This window comes from Hydra vulgaris, chromosome 07, assembly GCF_038396675.1.
Source record: "Hydra vulgaris chromosome 07, alternate assembly HydraT2T_AEP".
Taxonomy (NCBI): domain Eukaryota; kingdom Metazoa; phylum Cnidaria; class Hydrozoa; order Anthoathecata; family Hydridae; genus Hydra; species Hydra vulgaris.
Genome location: NC_088926.1, coordinates 30,644,585 through 30,657,500, shown reverse-complemented (window position 1 = coordinate 30,657,500; position 12,916 = coordinate 30,644,585). Strand labels below are relative to the sequence as shown.

Genomic DNA, 12,916 nt, shown 5'->3' with positions numbered 1-12,916 from the left:
GAAGATGAGTGCTGTCCATCAAGGACAACTTTTATACTAAAACTGGAAAGGAAGGATTAAATAGTTTTAAAGATGTTACCAGATACACTGTATCTGCTAATAAGAATAAAGCTTATGGAGAAGTCCAGCATGCCAAACTTAATCAAAAGCTTTAGAAATAGCCTTAACCTCTCCGCCTCTATCTAATGTACAATAAAACCTATTAGTTATTACTGTTGGCAAATTGGCTATAGAACAAGAAAATTGCAATTCATATTGATAATCAGAAAGTAAGTTATTAGATTCAAGATGAGAGATTAAGTGTTTGTTAATTAAAGATTCTAAAACCATGCTTATGATAGGGAGAAGACTAATGGGATGGTTTTTAAACAAGTCAGATTGCTTTCCAGAATTTTTGAAAATAGGGATAACAGATGCTGCTTTCCAGCATGCCAGAAAACAAGACTCCGATAAGCTTTTGTTAAATAGATTTGAAATTATAGACGACGGCTCCGGAGAACACTTCTGCAAGACTACAATAGGTATATTGTCTAGACCACAAGCTGTAGAAGAGTGTAGGCAGGAAATCACTTTAGATACAGAAGGTGGAGTAATACGAATGTCAAGCAATGGATCAACCTGTTTGTTGACAATATCAGGTAGAATGCAACTAGTGGAATCAAGAGATGACATTGATGAAAAGTTCTTAGCAAACATCAACAAGCAAAGCATCTTTGTCTTTAAATGAGGTGACAAAATCTGAACCGTACAAGAGAGGTGGAATAACAGATTTGTCCTTATTTTTGATACTGTTAAGGATTCTCCAGAAGTCATGAAAGCCTGAGATGAAATACGAGATTTCAAGACCTAAGAATAGCGAGGTTTGGCGTTAGACAAAACCTTTTTACAATGGTTTCTAGCAATGGTAAACAGACATCTATTTTCTGGAGAATTGTTTTGCTGATAGATATCGAAATAATGGTTTCAATTGGAAAATGCTGTAGCACAATGTGAGGTAAACCATGGAGAAGAGTGATGCTTAACTTGGAATTGTCAAGAGTGAATTAAAGATTCCATGCCAACCTAAATATTGTTAATTTGCGATGATAGTTTTAGAGAGATCAAACTGTGATCAGAAGCACCTAAGGGTGAATGTGGTGAAATTGAGCACTGCCTAGGATCAGTAACATGACACAAGTCGAGTAGAGAAGGCAATTGATTTGGGTTGTCTGGAAAATGAGTTGGAAACTTGAGCATTTGAGTTAGAGGTTAAGAAAGGCAAAAGTTGTGGGCCTTAATGTCTGCAGAGTCACTGACAATAGAGCCAATCCATTCAGTGCGATGAGCATCAAAGTCACTACTAACAAAAATAATATTGTGAAAAGAGTGCAGTTTTGAGATAAAGGAGAGCAATATAAAACAAAGAGAAAGATGATAGAGTGAAGTAGGGCTAAACAAAAGCACATAAAAGAATAGTCTGTGGATTCAAACCTAGTTTCCCTACAAATTTAATTTTTACAAATATAAATGCCCAGGCCAAGCATGTGACTATTGGAGTCTTTACGAATTAAAGCAAAGAAACATAAAAACAGAGACACAAGCAAAAAGCAAAAACACATGCAGTGTGGTGTAGTGGTAAAGCGCTCGCTTCGTAAGCGAGAGGTTCCGAGTTCGATCCCCACCACGTCCCTGGTAGTACCGCGCTCAACTTGTTTCTCCGCGCAGCGGCCTTGTTTGTCGAGGTTCGTGTTTCGGATTTATAGAGTTGAGAGAGGGTTATAACCACTATTAAGTAGCCTCCTTTTTGTAGTGGCCTTCTTGGCCTTGAGGAGGTGAATAACAAATATATATATATATATATATATATATATATATATATATATATATATATATATATATATATATATATATATATATATATATATATATATATATATATATATAATATAAAATATAAAAAATCCATGCATTGAGTCAAGAAGATCCACCATTCAACATCCTAAGCTGGAAACAATGTATTATAAATACAACTGTGCCAGCCTAGTAGGTGAAGAAGGAGTGCTGGTTAACAGATAGAAACTGTTTACCCCTTAAGTCTTCGCCAAGGAGGCAAAGACTTAAGGGTTAAATATTTTGTTTTGTTATTTTTTATGAATAAAATTTTTATTAACAAACAAGTTTAATAAAATAGCTTTAAAATAGACCAAGTTTAAATTTTACTAATTAAAGAAAAACTAATCTTAATTGAGTTAAGGTTTTTAAAAAAATAATAATGTATATAATTATTGTTTTCATAAAAATCTTAACTTTTAATAAATAACAATAATAATTTGGAAAGTTTTCTCTTTTTTTTATTAAACTAGTTTTTAAATGGAAATATAACATTTTAAAATAATTTATTTTTATGTAGTTATTTTAAATGTAACTTTAAATGTAAATTGTTTTTTTCTTTAGGTTGCATATGTGACATTGTTAGAGACCACTGTGAATGGATCTTATTTTACTTGCTCGTAAGTAAAACATAAATTAATAGATCAAATTTTACAATAAATAATATTGCATTGTATGCACAACTGTTTCATGCTATTGCAATTATTAGGTGAAATACAAATATAGTTTTTTCGTTAAAAAAATCATATACAATTGGAACTAGATATGCGAACCACAAGGAATCATTTAATTTATATGGGAAACTAGAGAAAAACTCAAAGAAACACTTGAATTAACTTGGTCTTTCTTAAAAAGCAGAGTTGATTTCCAAATGTTGTCACAAAAATAAATTTCTATTAAGCAATCACAAACCTGGAGATTAGTTGCACATGGTTGTAACTATAGTTTTTCTGTATAGCTTTACGTAATTAGTTCTAATTGTATATTATTTTTTACAAAAAAGACTATATTTGTATTTCACCTGATGATTGCAATAGCATAAAACTTGAAGTTGTGAAAATCACATAGTTTTATTTTTATATACATATATATATATATATATATATATATATATATATATATATATATATATATATATATATATATATATATATATATATGTATATATATATATACATATATATATATATAATTTACTTATATATATATATGTATATATATATATATATATATATATATATATATATATATATATATATATATATATATATGTATATATATATATATATACATATATATATATATAATTTACTTATATATATATATATGTATATATATATAAGTATAAATAAAAAAAAATATAAATAAAAACAGTAACTATAATAATATGAACATGCACGATTATATATATGAGTTATATTTGTTTTTGAAAGTACTACCCTAAAAAATCAAAATGTCAATCATTTCATTGCTTAATCATATTCGATTTTTTGAATATAAAAACTGAGAAACTGCTTTTTCAGAATTTATACTTGTTGGCCGTATAGATAATATATAATCTATATATTATTATATTATTGTTTTTCTATAAGTTATGTAACAAGATTATTAGTGATACTTATTTTTTGTTGACTAAACCAAATAACCTTGGGTAGTATTCAAACAACACTTCTTGGGGCGAGTTAATTTCTAAATGTAAGTACATAAATAAATTTCTTTCATTTTTTAAGAGCGGAGATTAGTTTTCCATTAGGATTTCTTGTATTATAACGTCAGAACTCATTTTACTGTAATTGGTAATTTCTAAACGGTTTTTTTATATTTTGATTTTGTACTTCATGGCTGATGATTGCCAACTTTAAGTTCTATAAAGAGTTTTTTTTAAATTTTAAGTATAAAATGCTCTATTTTTGAAAATATAAATACTTCTCAAATATTGAGCACTCTTCTATGATCAAGAGTTTAGTATTTTTAACACTAAATCTGCAACAACATATATACATATAAATTTATAACAACATATATATTTATAACAACATATATATTTATAACAACACACATATTTATAACATATTATATATATAAAATATATATATATATATATATATATATATACATATATATATATATATATATATATATATATATATATATATATATATATATATATATATATATATATATATATATATATATATTATCATTATTAATAATATAAATAGTTAATTATAATTGCCTCATTACTATTAATGGCTTATTAATAGTAATGAGGCAACGCTTGAAGTGTTAGATAGTGTACTGAGTACTATCTGTGCCTTGAGTCAAGTTCTTTAACTAATCTAAAAAAGTATCAAAAACTATAAAACACAAAAAACTATCATCATCACCAAATTCTCTAAACCTTTCAATTACTTATATTGTTGGATTTCAAAGTAACTTTTTTTCTGTTGAGTCTTATCTCTTGGAAAGTTCACCAGACCTACTTGCTTTTTGTGAGACTTATTTGAGTTTAGCTGTCTCATATCGTAATTTTAGTGTTGATGGTTTTTTTTCTTTAATTCGTAAAGACTTCAATAGTCACATGCTGGCCTGGGCATTTACATTTGTAAAAATTAAATTTGTCAGGAAACCAGAATTAAACCCACAGACTGTTCTTTTATGTGCTTTAATTTAGCACCACTTCACTCTGTCACCTTTTTCTTTGTTCTTTATCGCTCTTCTTCATCTCAAGACTGCACTCTTTTCAATGTTATTCCTGATAAAATTGACCCTTTCTCTTTATCTTTCAGCCAATATTGTTGTTGTTGGTGACTTTATTGCTCATCACACTGAATGGTTTAGTTATAGAGTCAGTGACTCTGCAGGCGTTAAGGCCCACAACTTTTGTCTTTCTCAATCTTTAACACTAAAGTCATTTTTCTAACTCACTTTCAAGACAATCATTTACTTTAATTTATTTAATCCGAATCATTTACTTTCTCTACTCAACTTGTGTCTTGTTTCTGATCCTAGCCAGTGCTCAGTTTCTCCGCATTTACCCTTAGGTGCTTGATGTTTGATTTCTGCTTGATTTCTCTAAACTATCATCTCATTCTTCTTCATCCCCTATTATTGTACCTCTTACATCTACCTTAAAGCTGACTAGGACTCTTTCCGTGATTTTCTTCGTGATGGCCCTTGGTCAGTAATATTTTGTTTTCCTGCTGACAAGTGTGCTACTTATGTAACTTCTTGGAGACAGGTTGGCATGGAATTTTTTATTCCTTCTTGACAATTCCAAGTCAAGTCTCGCTCTTCTTCATGGTTTTCCTCTCTTTATTCTGCTGCAGTTTTCAATTCTAATCATTACTTCCATAACTATTGCCAAAATAATTCTATAGAAAACAGATGTCTATTTACTATTGCTAGAAACCATTGTATAAAGGTTTTATCAAATGCCAAATCCCGCTATTCTCAGGTCACAAAATCTTGTATTTTATCTGAAAAATTAGGCTCCAGAGCCTTCTGGAAAATCTTTAACAGTATCTTTAATCAGGGCAAGTCTCTTATTCCTCCTCTCTTCCATAGTTCAGATATTGTTACATCACCTAAAGACAAAGCTGAATTGTTTTCTGAGAACTCAGCAATCACATCTCGATTCTACTAATTACATCCTACCTGATATAGCCAACATACAGGTTGATTTGTTGCTTGACATTTGTATCACTTCAGCTTCTATATCTAAAGTGATTTCCTGCTTAGACTCTTTTACAGCTTGTGGTCTGAACAACATACCTGTTATAGTCTTGCGGTCTTGAAGTATTTTTTGGAGCTGTTGTCTATACTTTCAAAACTATTTAACAAGTGCTTATCAGAGATTTGTTTTCAGTTTGCTGAAAAGTGGCATTTGTTATCCCTATTTTAAAAAATAATGGAGAACGATCTGACTTGTCTTACTACCATCCTATTAGTCTTCTTACTATTACAAGGTCTTTAATTAACAAACACTTAATCTCTCATGTTGGATCTGATAACTTTCTTTCTGATTATCAATATGGTTTTTGATCTCCTCGTTCGACTGCTGGTTTGTTAACTGTAATATTTGATAGGTTTTATCATGCGCTAGATAAATGTGGAGAGATTAGTCCTTTGATAAAGTTTGGCATGCTGGTCTTCTCAATAAGCTTTTTTCTTATGGTAACTTGTAACTTCAGGGGTTCTTCGAGGTTCTATTCTTGGCTCCATACTTTTTTTAATTTACATTAATGATCTTTCAGAAATTTTTACATCTAAAGTGGCATTGTTTGCTGATGATACTGCCATTTATTCTTATCATGATAAGAAGGCAACACTCTCTGATTGCTTTTAGGAGGCATTTAAGCTTGAAAAAGATCTCACTTCTGATACAGCATGGGGCTCTTATTGGTTGGTGAACTTTAATTCAGTTAAAACTCAATTTTTTTCAGCTAATTGTTATTGCAACAATTTAGATCTTTCTATATTTATGAATGGTAATGTACTCCATTAGTCATCTACCCTTCATCTTTTAGGATTAACTTTTACTTTTTACAATTGGAAGTAAAAGTTAATCCTTGGAAACCATATATCTTGGAAACAATATATTAAATCCATTGCAAAATTAGCATCTGCTAATTTTCCACTTCTTTATTGTGTTTGCTACTTTCTTACTCTGGATTTTATTCTTTATTTCTCATAATCTATATTTATAATCTCAAATCCCTTCTTGTATGGAGTACTGATGCCATATCTGGAGCCGACCTTCGAATGGTGTTCTTTCATTTTTAGACATCATTTTACTGTGACTATCATCTCATCATTTTACTGTGACTGTTCTCAAGTACTCTAAAAATTCTTATTATATAGTTTTTTTCCTTGAACATCAGTTCTTTGGATTTTGCTCCTTTTGTCTTGTTTTCCTGATTGACCTTGCAATCTTTCAAGTTGTTGGTTAATCGTTATCATGCTCTATAAACGTCATCTTTTCTCTTACAATAACTTCCAACTTTAATAGTTATTGCTTGCAGCCTTGTTGGAAGTGAAAATGTGAAAAAGTGAAAAAAAACAACAAAAAAACAATGTTATTGGCTTTAAAACCTTTAGTTTATCTTTGATGGTATATAACTTTACACAAAAGGCTTTAGAATCTATGTTGTTTTTGCCAAGTTTAGGTTTCAAATTATATTTATTAAAGATTTTTGATAATTTAAATATGGTGTACGTAAGTATGGTTCTGGATTTTTTTACACCTTTTATAATTGAATTCTAAATTTAGATGCCCAAGGTAGAGAATTGATATTTTGTTAAAATTTTTGTTGCCATTATTTTGCTGATTTTTTTGCCTTTTTTTAAATTTTTATAGACTTTCTTGTTATAATCATTTGTCATGAGAAATGTCATAACTTCCATGTTGCTTAATGCCATGGCTCTTCATACAATCTCTTTGAATATGATATAAATTGATTTTTAATTGTGACAAAAATGCAGTTTTATTTGCACATTTGTAATATCATCTTTGCAATAAATATTAAAGATATATTTTTGCAGATACGTTATTTGTATATATGTAATATTGAAAATTTATTATTTGTGAGTTGTTTTTTGATTCGATATTTTAAATTTGTATGCTGACCATTTAGCAATTACCTGATGTAATTTGATGTAACACTGATGTAATTTGATGTAAATGATGTAACACAGATTATTTTTTCAATTACTAGCAATAATTATTTATATACTGATCAATTAGTAACAAAAGATATCTTATTGCATGTAAAGACTATTTTCTCTAGTTTAAAAAATAAGAAAACCATGAAACTATTATAAAGTAATATTATAACTATAGCTGTGATCAAAATAGCAGCCGATCAGCGACCGATGATTGTCTACTGTTGGAAAAAATGATATTTTGCCAAAATCAATTCTGGACAATCAAATTTGATCGTCAAGAATTGCGAGTCAAACTTTATATTAAAAATTCAAAAACGTTCCAAAACAAACATTAAAACATAAAATAGACAAAAGTAAAACATCGACACAAAAATGTTAAAAGTAAAACATAGCTTAAGAAATAGAAACATTATTAATACATAAAAAGGTATTACAAGATTTATATTAACAAAAAGTTTATTACCCATTAATGAACTATTTTAAATGAATTGAATTTTTTTTGATAAATCAAATTTGGATTACCATTTAGAAACTATAACGTTTCTGTGAAAAATTTTGAAAAATAATAAATAATGCAAGTTTATGATTGGTAGAAAGAATGTTGACTTGAAGACATTATAATGCTTTAAGCAAAACAAAATTGTTTTTGTTTAAAATTTTTAGAAAGTAAGTTTTAGAAGTAAAATTATATAAAAAGTATAAAAATAATCATAAAATGGATGCGATAAAAAAGCGATAGAAAATTATTTCTTTTAAAAGGAAAACAGGATCTGAAACACCCACTAAGAATAAAGTAAAAGTTTACAAAAGAAAGTTATAATTACAAACAGCTAATAAGTGAAAAGATACTATGCTTGCGAAATATAATGCTAACGATTGGCTTGAAATAGAGAGTGTTGATGGAGTAGTTACTGCGCTAAAATACAGAGTATGCCAAGAATATGCTTCTTAAATTCAGATTTTAAAAGGGTACACGCCAGAATGGAGTGGTGGAAAAGGATGCAGTCGATTGCAACACAGTTCTGCAATCATACATGCAGAAGAAATGTCACACCAGGAAGCTTTTGAAATATTTAAGAAAACAAGAGGTATGAGTTTGTGTGGTTGAATTGAAAAACAAAATGAGTTGCAGCAGTGGCATTGCAGCAGTTGCAGCATGTGGAAAACAGACATTTTATTTGGTATTCAAACCATGCATAGTAAGGATCTTGATTTGACCAAAAAGAAATTCGAGGTTGCTTACTTTATAACAAAAGAAGCTGTTGCTTAGTCTATATCCAAAAATAATTCAATTACAAGAGAAACATGGTGTAATATTTGGTCAGACTTACAAGAATGCAAATACTTGCGGAACATTAATTGACTACATTGGTCTGAGTTTGGAGAAAGATCTTAAAAAAAGCTGATTAATCAAAAGTTTTTCACTATTCTAATTGATGGTTCTAACAATGTTTCAATTATGGAAAAATAATATAGGCCATATTTGTTGTCACCTTTAATCCAATCCCAACTGGAAAATTGTAAGTATGTGTTGAATGTGACTTTCTTTCATTTTCAGATTTGGATATGGAGCATCACACAGAGTTTTAAACACAATATAAGAATCACTTGAGAACATAGAAATTGAAAATTGCAATAAAAAATTAGTTGGTTTTGGTGCAGATGACGCATCTGTAGACGAGGAGGCAAATTAGGTGTTAAAGTGTTGCTCATGGCTGAAATTCCATGGATCACATTTGGTTGGCGTGTAGCACATTGTCTCAAGTTATCATTAAAAGATAAATGAGGAAAGACTGAATCATTTAATGACATTGATTGCATTATTTTAAGAATGCATTACATTTACGAAAAATCTCCTAAAAAGTTAAGGCAGCTTGGTGAACTTGTATCTATTTTAGAAGATGATGAATATAATATTGATGGTTACCGACCTAAGAAAGCCTTCAGTATTATTTTGCTTGTTTTATTTATGCTATATTTTTAACCATTTTAGTTGCGTGATGGATCAGCTAATATTCTTAAATTTGCTGACTATAAAGTAAAATATAAATTGACAAAATTTCATTTTTAGGTACATGATGGATTGCACATAAAGCTTGGGCTTTAGAGGTGATATTAGACAAATGTGGTGTTTATTTAACACCTCTGGAAAATATAAGGAAGATCGTGCTTTTACAAATGCTGAACGAGCTAAGTTTAAAGGATACCACAAGAAGTGGGTTCATGCAAGTATACCGCATTACATTGCATTGTTAGGCCAAAAATTAAGGCCTTGGCCTTGGTCTTGAAAATTTTGGCTTTGGCCTTGATTGTTTTGGCCTTGTCCATCAAAAAAAAAAAAAAAACAATAAGAAAATATACATATATATCTACAAGTATATTTTCTTATTGGCTTTGTTTAATTCTGCGCTTAACCTTGGTTTATTTTTGCATGTGTTTTTATTTTCACAGCAATTGTTACCTATAATTTTGTTAACAATTAACCTTAACATAAGGTAAAAATTTAAGTCTTTGGTTTTAAATAATTAGCGGCCATGGCACAGTGGTTAGAGCGCTTGCTTTAGAAGCAGGAGATCCAGGTTCAAAACGAACTTTGGACATATTTTCTTGTCACGGTAAGGAAGGAGACGTGAACTTCCTAGTTAAATGCACTTCTGCAGTGCTCTGTGACAAGACCATTAGGTCTTCTTGGGGCACTTAAATAACAAAACAAAAAAAAAAGAATATGTTTGCGTAGGCCTTGGCTTTGTAACTTTTGGCCTTGGTCTTGGCCTTGGCCTTGGTCTTGGCCTTGGCCTTGTGACATTTGACCTTGGCCTTGCTACTTTTGGTCTTGCTAACAACTCTGGATTGATGTATTAGCTTCATCAGGGTTTATTCAACAAGCTAAAAACCAATTAAATCGTATTCAAAAGACAAATTTATTGATTTGCCAACAGTAAAACATTTTCTGGCTAAAGTGACTGAAAAGGCACTTTTCATAAAATGTCTTATTTCCAGGGTGTTGCACTTAATAATTTTGTAAATGCTAAACGTTTAGTAAAAAATTCAAAGTCTGTTCTTAGTGAGTTGTGATAATATCCCTAATACGTATAGTACAAAAATTTTAAATACAGAAGGCTGGCTTCAAAAGTATTAAAAACGATGCATTCTTGGATGAAGGAATAGAAAGGTTTGACTTTTACAAAACGTTGTTGCAACATGCTGGTTTCACCAGAAGCATAAATAATGTTTTGGATACTTGGCATATTTTAATAAATTACACTATAAAGTACTTAGTACCACACAAAACCATTTACTACAAGTTATGGTATCTCCAGCTCTATGAAAAATGAATGGGTTCCGGTTCTATTTCTTGTCAAACTATTACTTACTTTGCCTGTATCTAATGCAAAAATTGAAAGCCTTTTTTCAATAATGAGTAGAGTGAAAACGGACACAGGCAACTCTCTGAAAGAGAAACGTTTACAAAATTTAATTCAAGTAAGTTTGCAAGAAAAAGATTCTAATGTATTTGATTTAAGTCCTGCTATAGATTTATGGGCAAATGATGTAGTGCGAAGGTCAACACAAACAGAAACAAAAAATTACTCCAAAAGAGCAAAAAAAATTGGTTTAAAAACATTAATTGATTTGGATTCGTCATCTGACAAATCAAATAAAGAATAATTCAAAATATTTTTCAGTATTTTGTTTGTTTTTAAAATAAATACTTTTGCGTTAAAGTTTCAATCAACAAATGTTTTCTTAAAGGTTCCCAATATTTCTTGTATCGTTTTTGTAAAAAAAACTATCATTTCTTTTCGGCAATCAAAACCGTAAAAGTTCGATCATTAATATTTTAATAGCTTTTTCATTGTGTTGAAGGAGAGAAACATTTTTGCAATTATACTTTGAATGAATGAGCTTGAAACTTTGATCTAATTTGCGTGTTTTTGTCAATTTTGAATAATGCTTTTACTAAACAATCGTTTACAATGTTGCAGACAGTTGTTTTATTTAAACTATAGTTTTTAACTAAATGATTGTAAAAAATATATTTTATATTATAAATAAAATAAAAATATTTATATTATAGATATAAAAAATATACTTTGTAATAAAAATATAAAAAAATAATCATATATGGACGAATATCATAACAAAAATCTTAAAGTTAATGACAATCTAATAATGTGCTAAAAAATGTCTTAAGGTGATTAGAAAATAAAGTTTTTTTAACGTTTTGAATGAATGACTTTGCATAATCAAATGGTAAATCAAAAATGACTTGATCAACTTAATTCATTTATTATTTTTATGATAAGTTAGGATTAGCCGGACAACTTATCATAAATTTATTTTGTACTTAAGCCGGACAACGGTCCGGTTTAAGTATAAAAAAAGTTGTTCTTTTATTTTTAAAGGCTCGCTAAAGTGCCTTTATAACAAAACACTTTAAAAAAATTTATTTAAAAGTTTGTTTTCATAATGTGACACTTTAAAACGAGGCCCAGTATAAGTTTTTATTTTGATTTTTTTATTGTTTCGGAATTTTAAACTAAGTTGGAATTCTGCGGTATAAGCAGTGCTTTCAAACACAAACATAAAAAGCGTGATGCAAAAATTGCTTCACTTATAAAAATTTGGTTCAAACTAACAAAAAATTTGATCATCCAGAAAATTATTTGATTGTCTACTTTTCAATTCTTGTCATTTCAGTCGATCAGTGTTGATCGGCAACCTCTAAATAATTATTTCGAGTACTGCTATAGACAAAAACTGATACACATATTTATCTTTTATTTTTAAGGTACTCACGTCCTTTGGATGTAGGGATGTATGCTGACAGTTTGCTTCCACTTAATGATACACAGTACATAGCTGCTTTGGCATATGGAAGTAGTCTAACAAGTACGATATCTTTTTATTCTTTAAAAAAACAATTTCACATCTAAATAACATATGCAAATAAAAAATGCTTTTAGCACTAACACATATATACATAAATTTATAGTTAGATCATAATAAAAGTTTAATAAAATTACATCCGAAGAATGATTTTAGTATAATTTTAATTAACAGAAGACAAAACATTAGTTTAAAGTTATGGAAATTGGTGAATGCTGGATCTTGTGCTAAAATTCAATTAATTAAAAAAATAAAATTCTATTTATTAAAAGGAAATATATATTAATTTCTACTAAAATTCATTCTCGTGTTACCTTCCAGTAACTTCCATCTCTAGTTGGTTGCAGCCTTGTTGGAAGTGAAGATGTTTTAAAAAAAAAGATCCTAATTCTTAAAGACTTAGCATTCTTAATCATTCATTGAAATCAGCATTTATGGGTTTTACTTATGGCTTCTTGTTTATGCCTTTTTAATGAGAATATAACTCTGA

At 29.2% G+C, this 12,916-nt stretch overlaps 1 protein-coding gene across 2 annotated transcripts in view; it reads left to right on the top strand.

Annotated features, from left to right (window-relative positions):
- LOC100205276 (uncharacterized) overlaps nucleotides 1–12,916 on the top strand; it is a 62,355-nt gene that overhangs the window by 19,233 nt on the left and 30,206 nt on the right. For both annotated transcript variants that reach the window (XM_065801620.1, XM_065801619.1), the window contains exons 4-5: nucleotides 2,434–2,489; nucleotides 12,329–12,429. In XM_065801620.1, coding sequence (XP_065657692.1) covers nucleotides 2,434–2,489; nucleotides 12,329–12,429 — 157 coding nt within the window. The remainder of the gene's footprint in view (nucleotides 1–2,433; nucleotides 2,490–12,328; nucleotides 12,430–12,916) is intronic.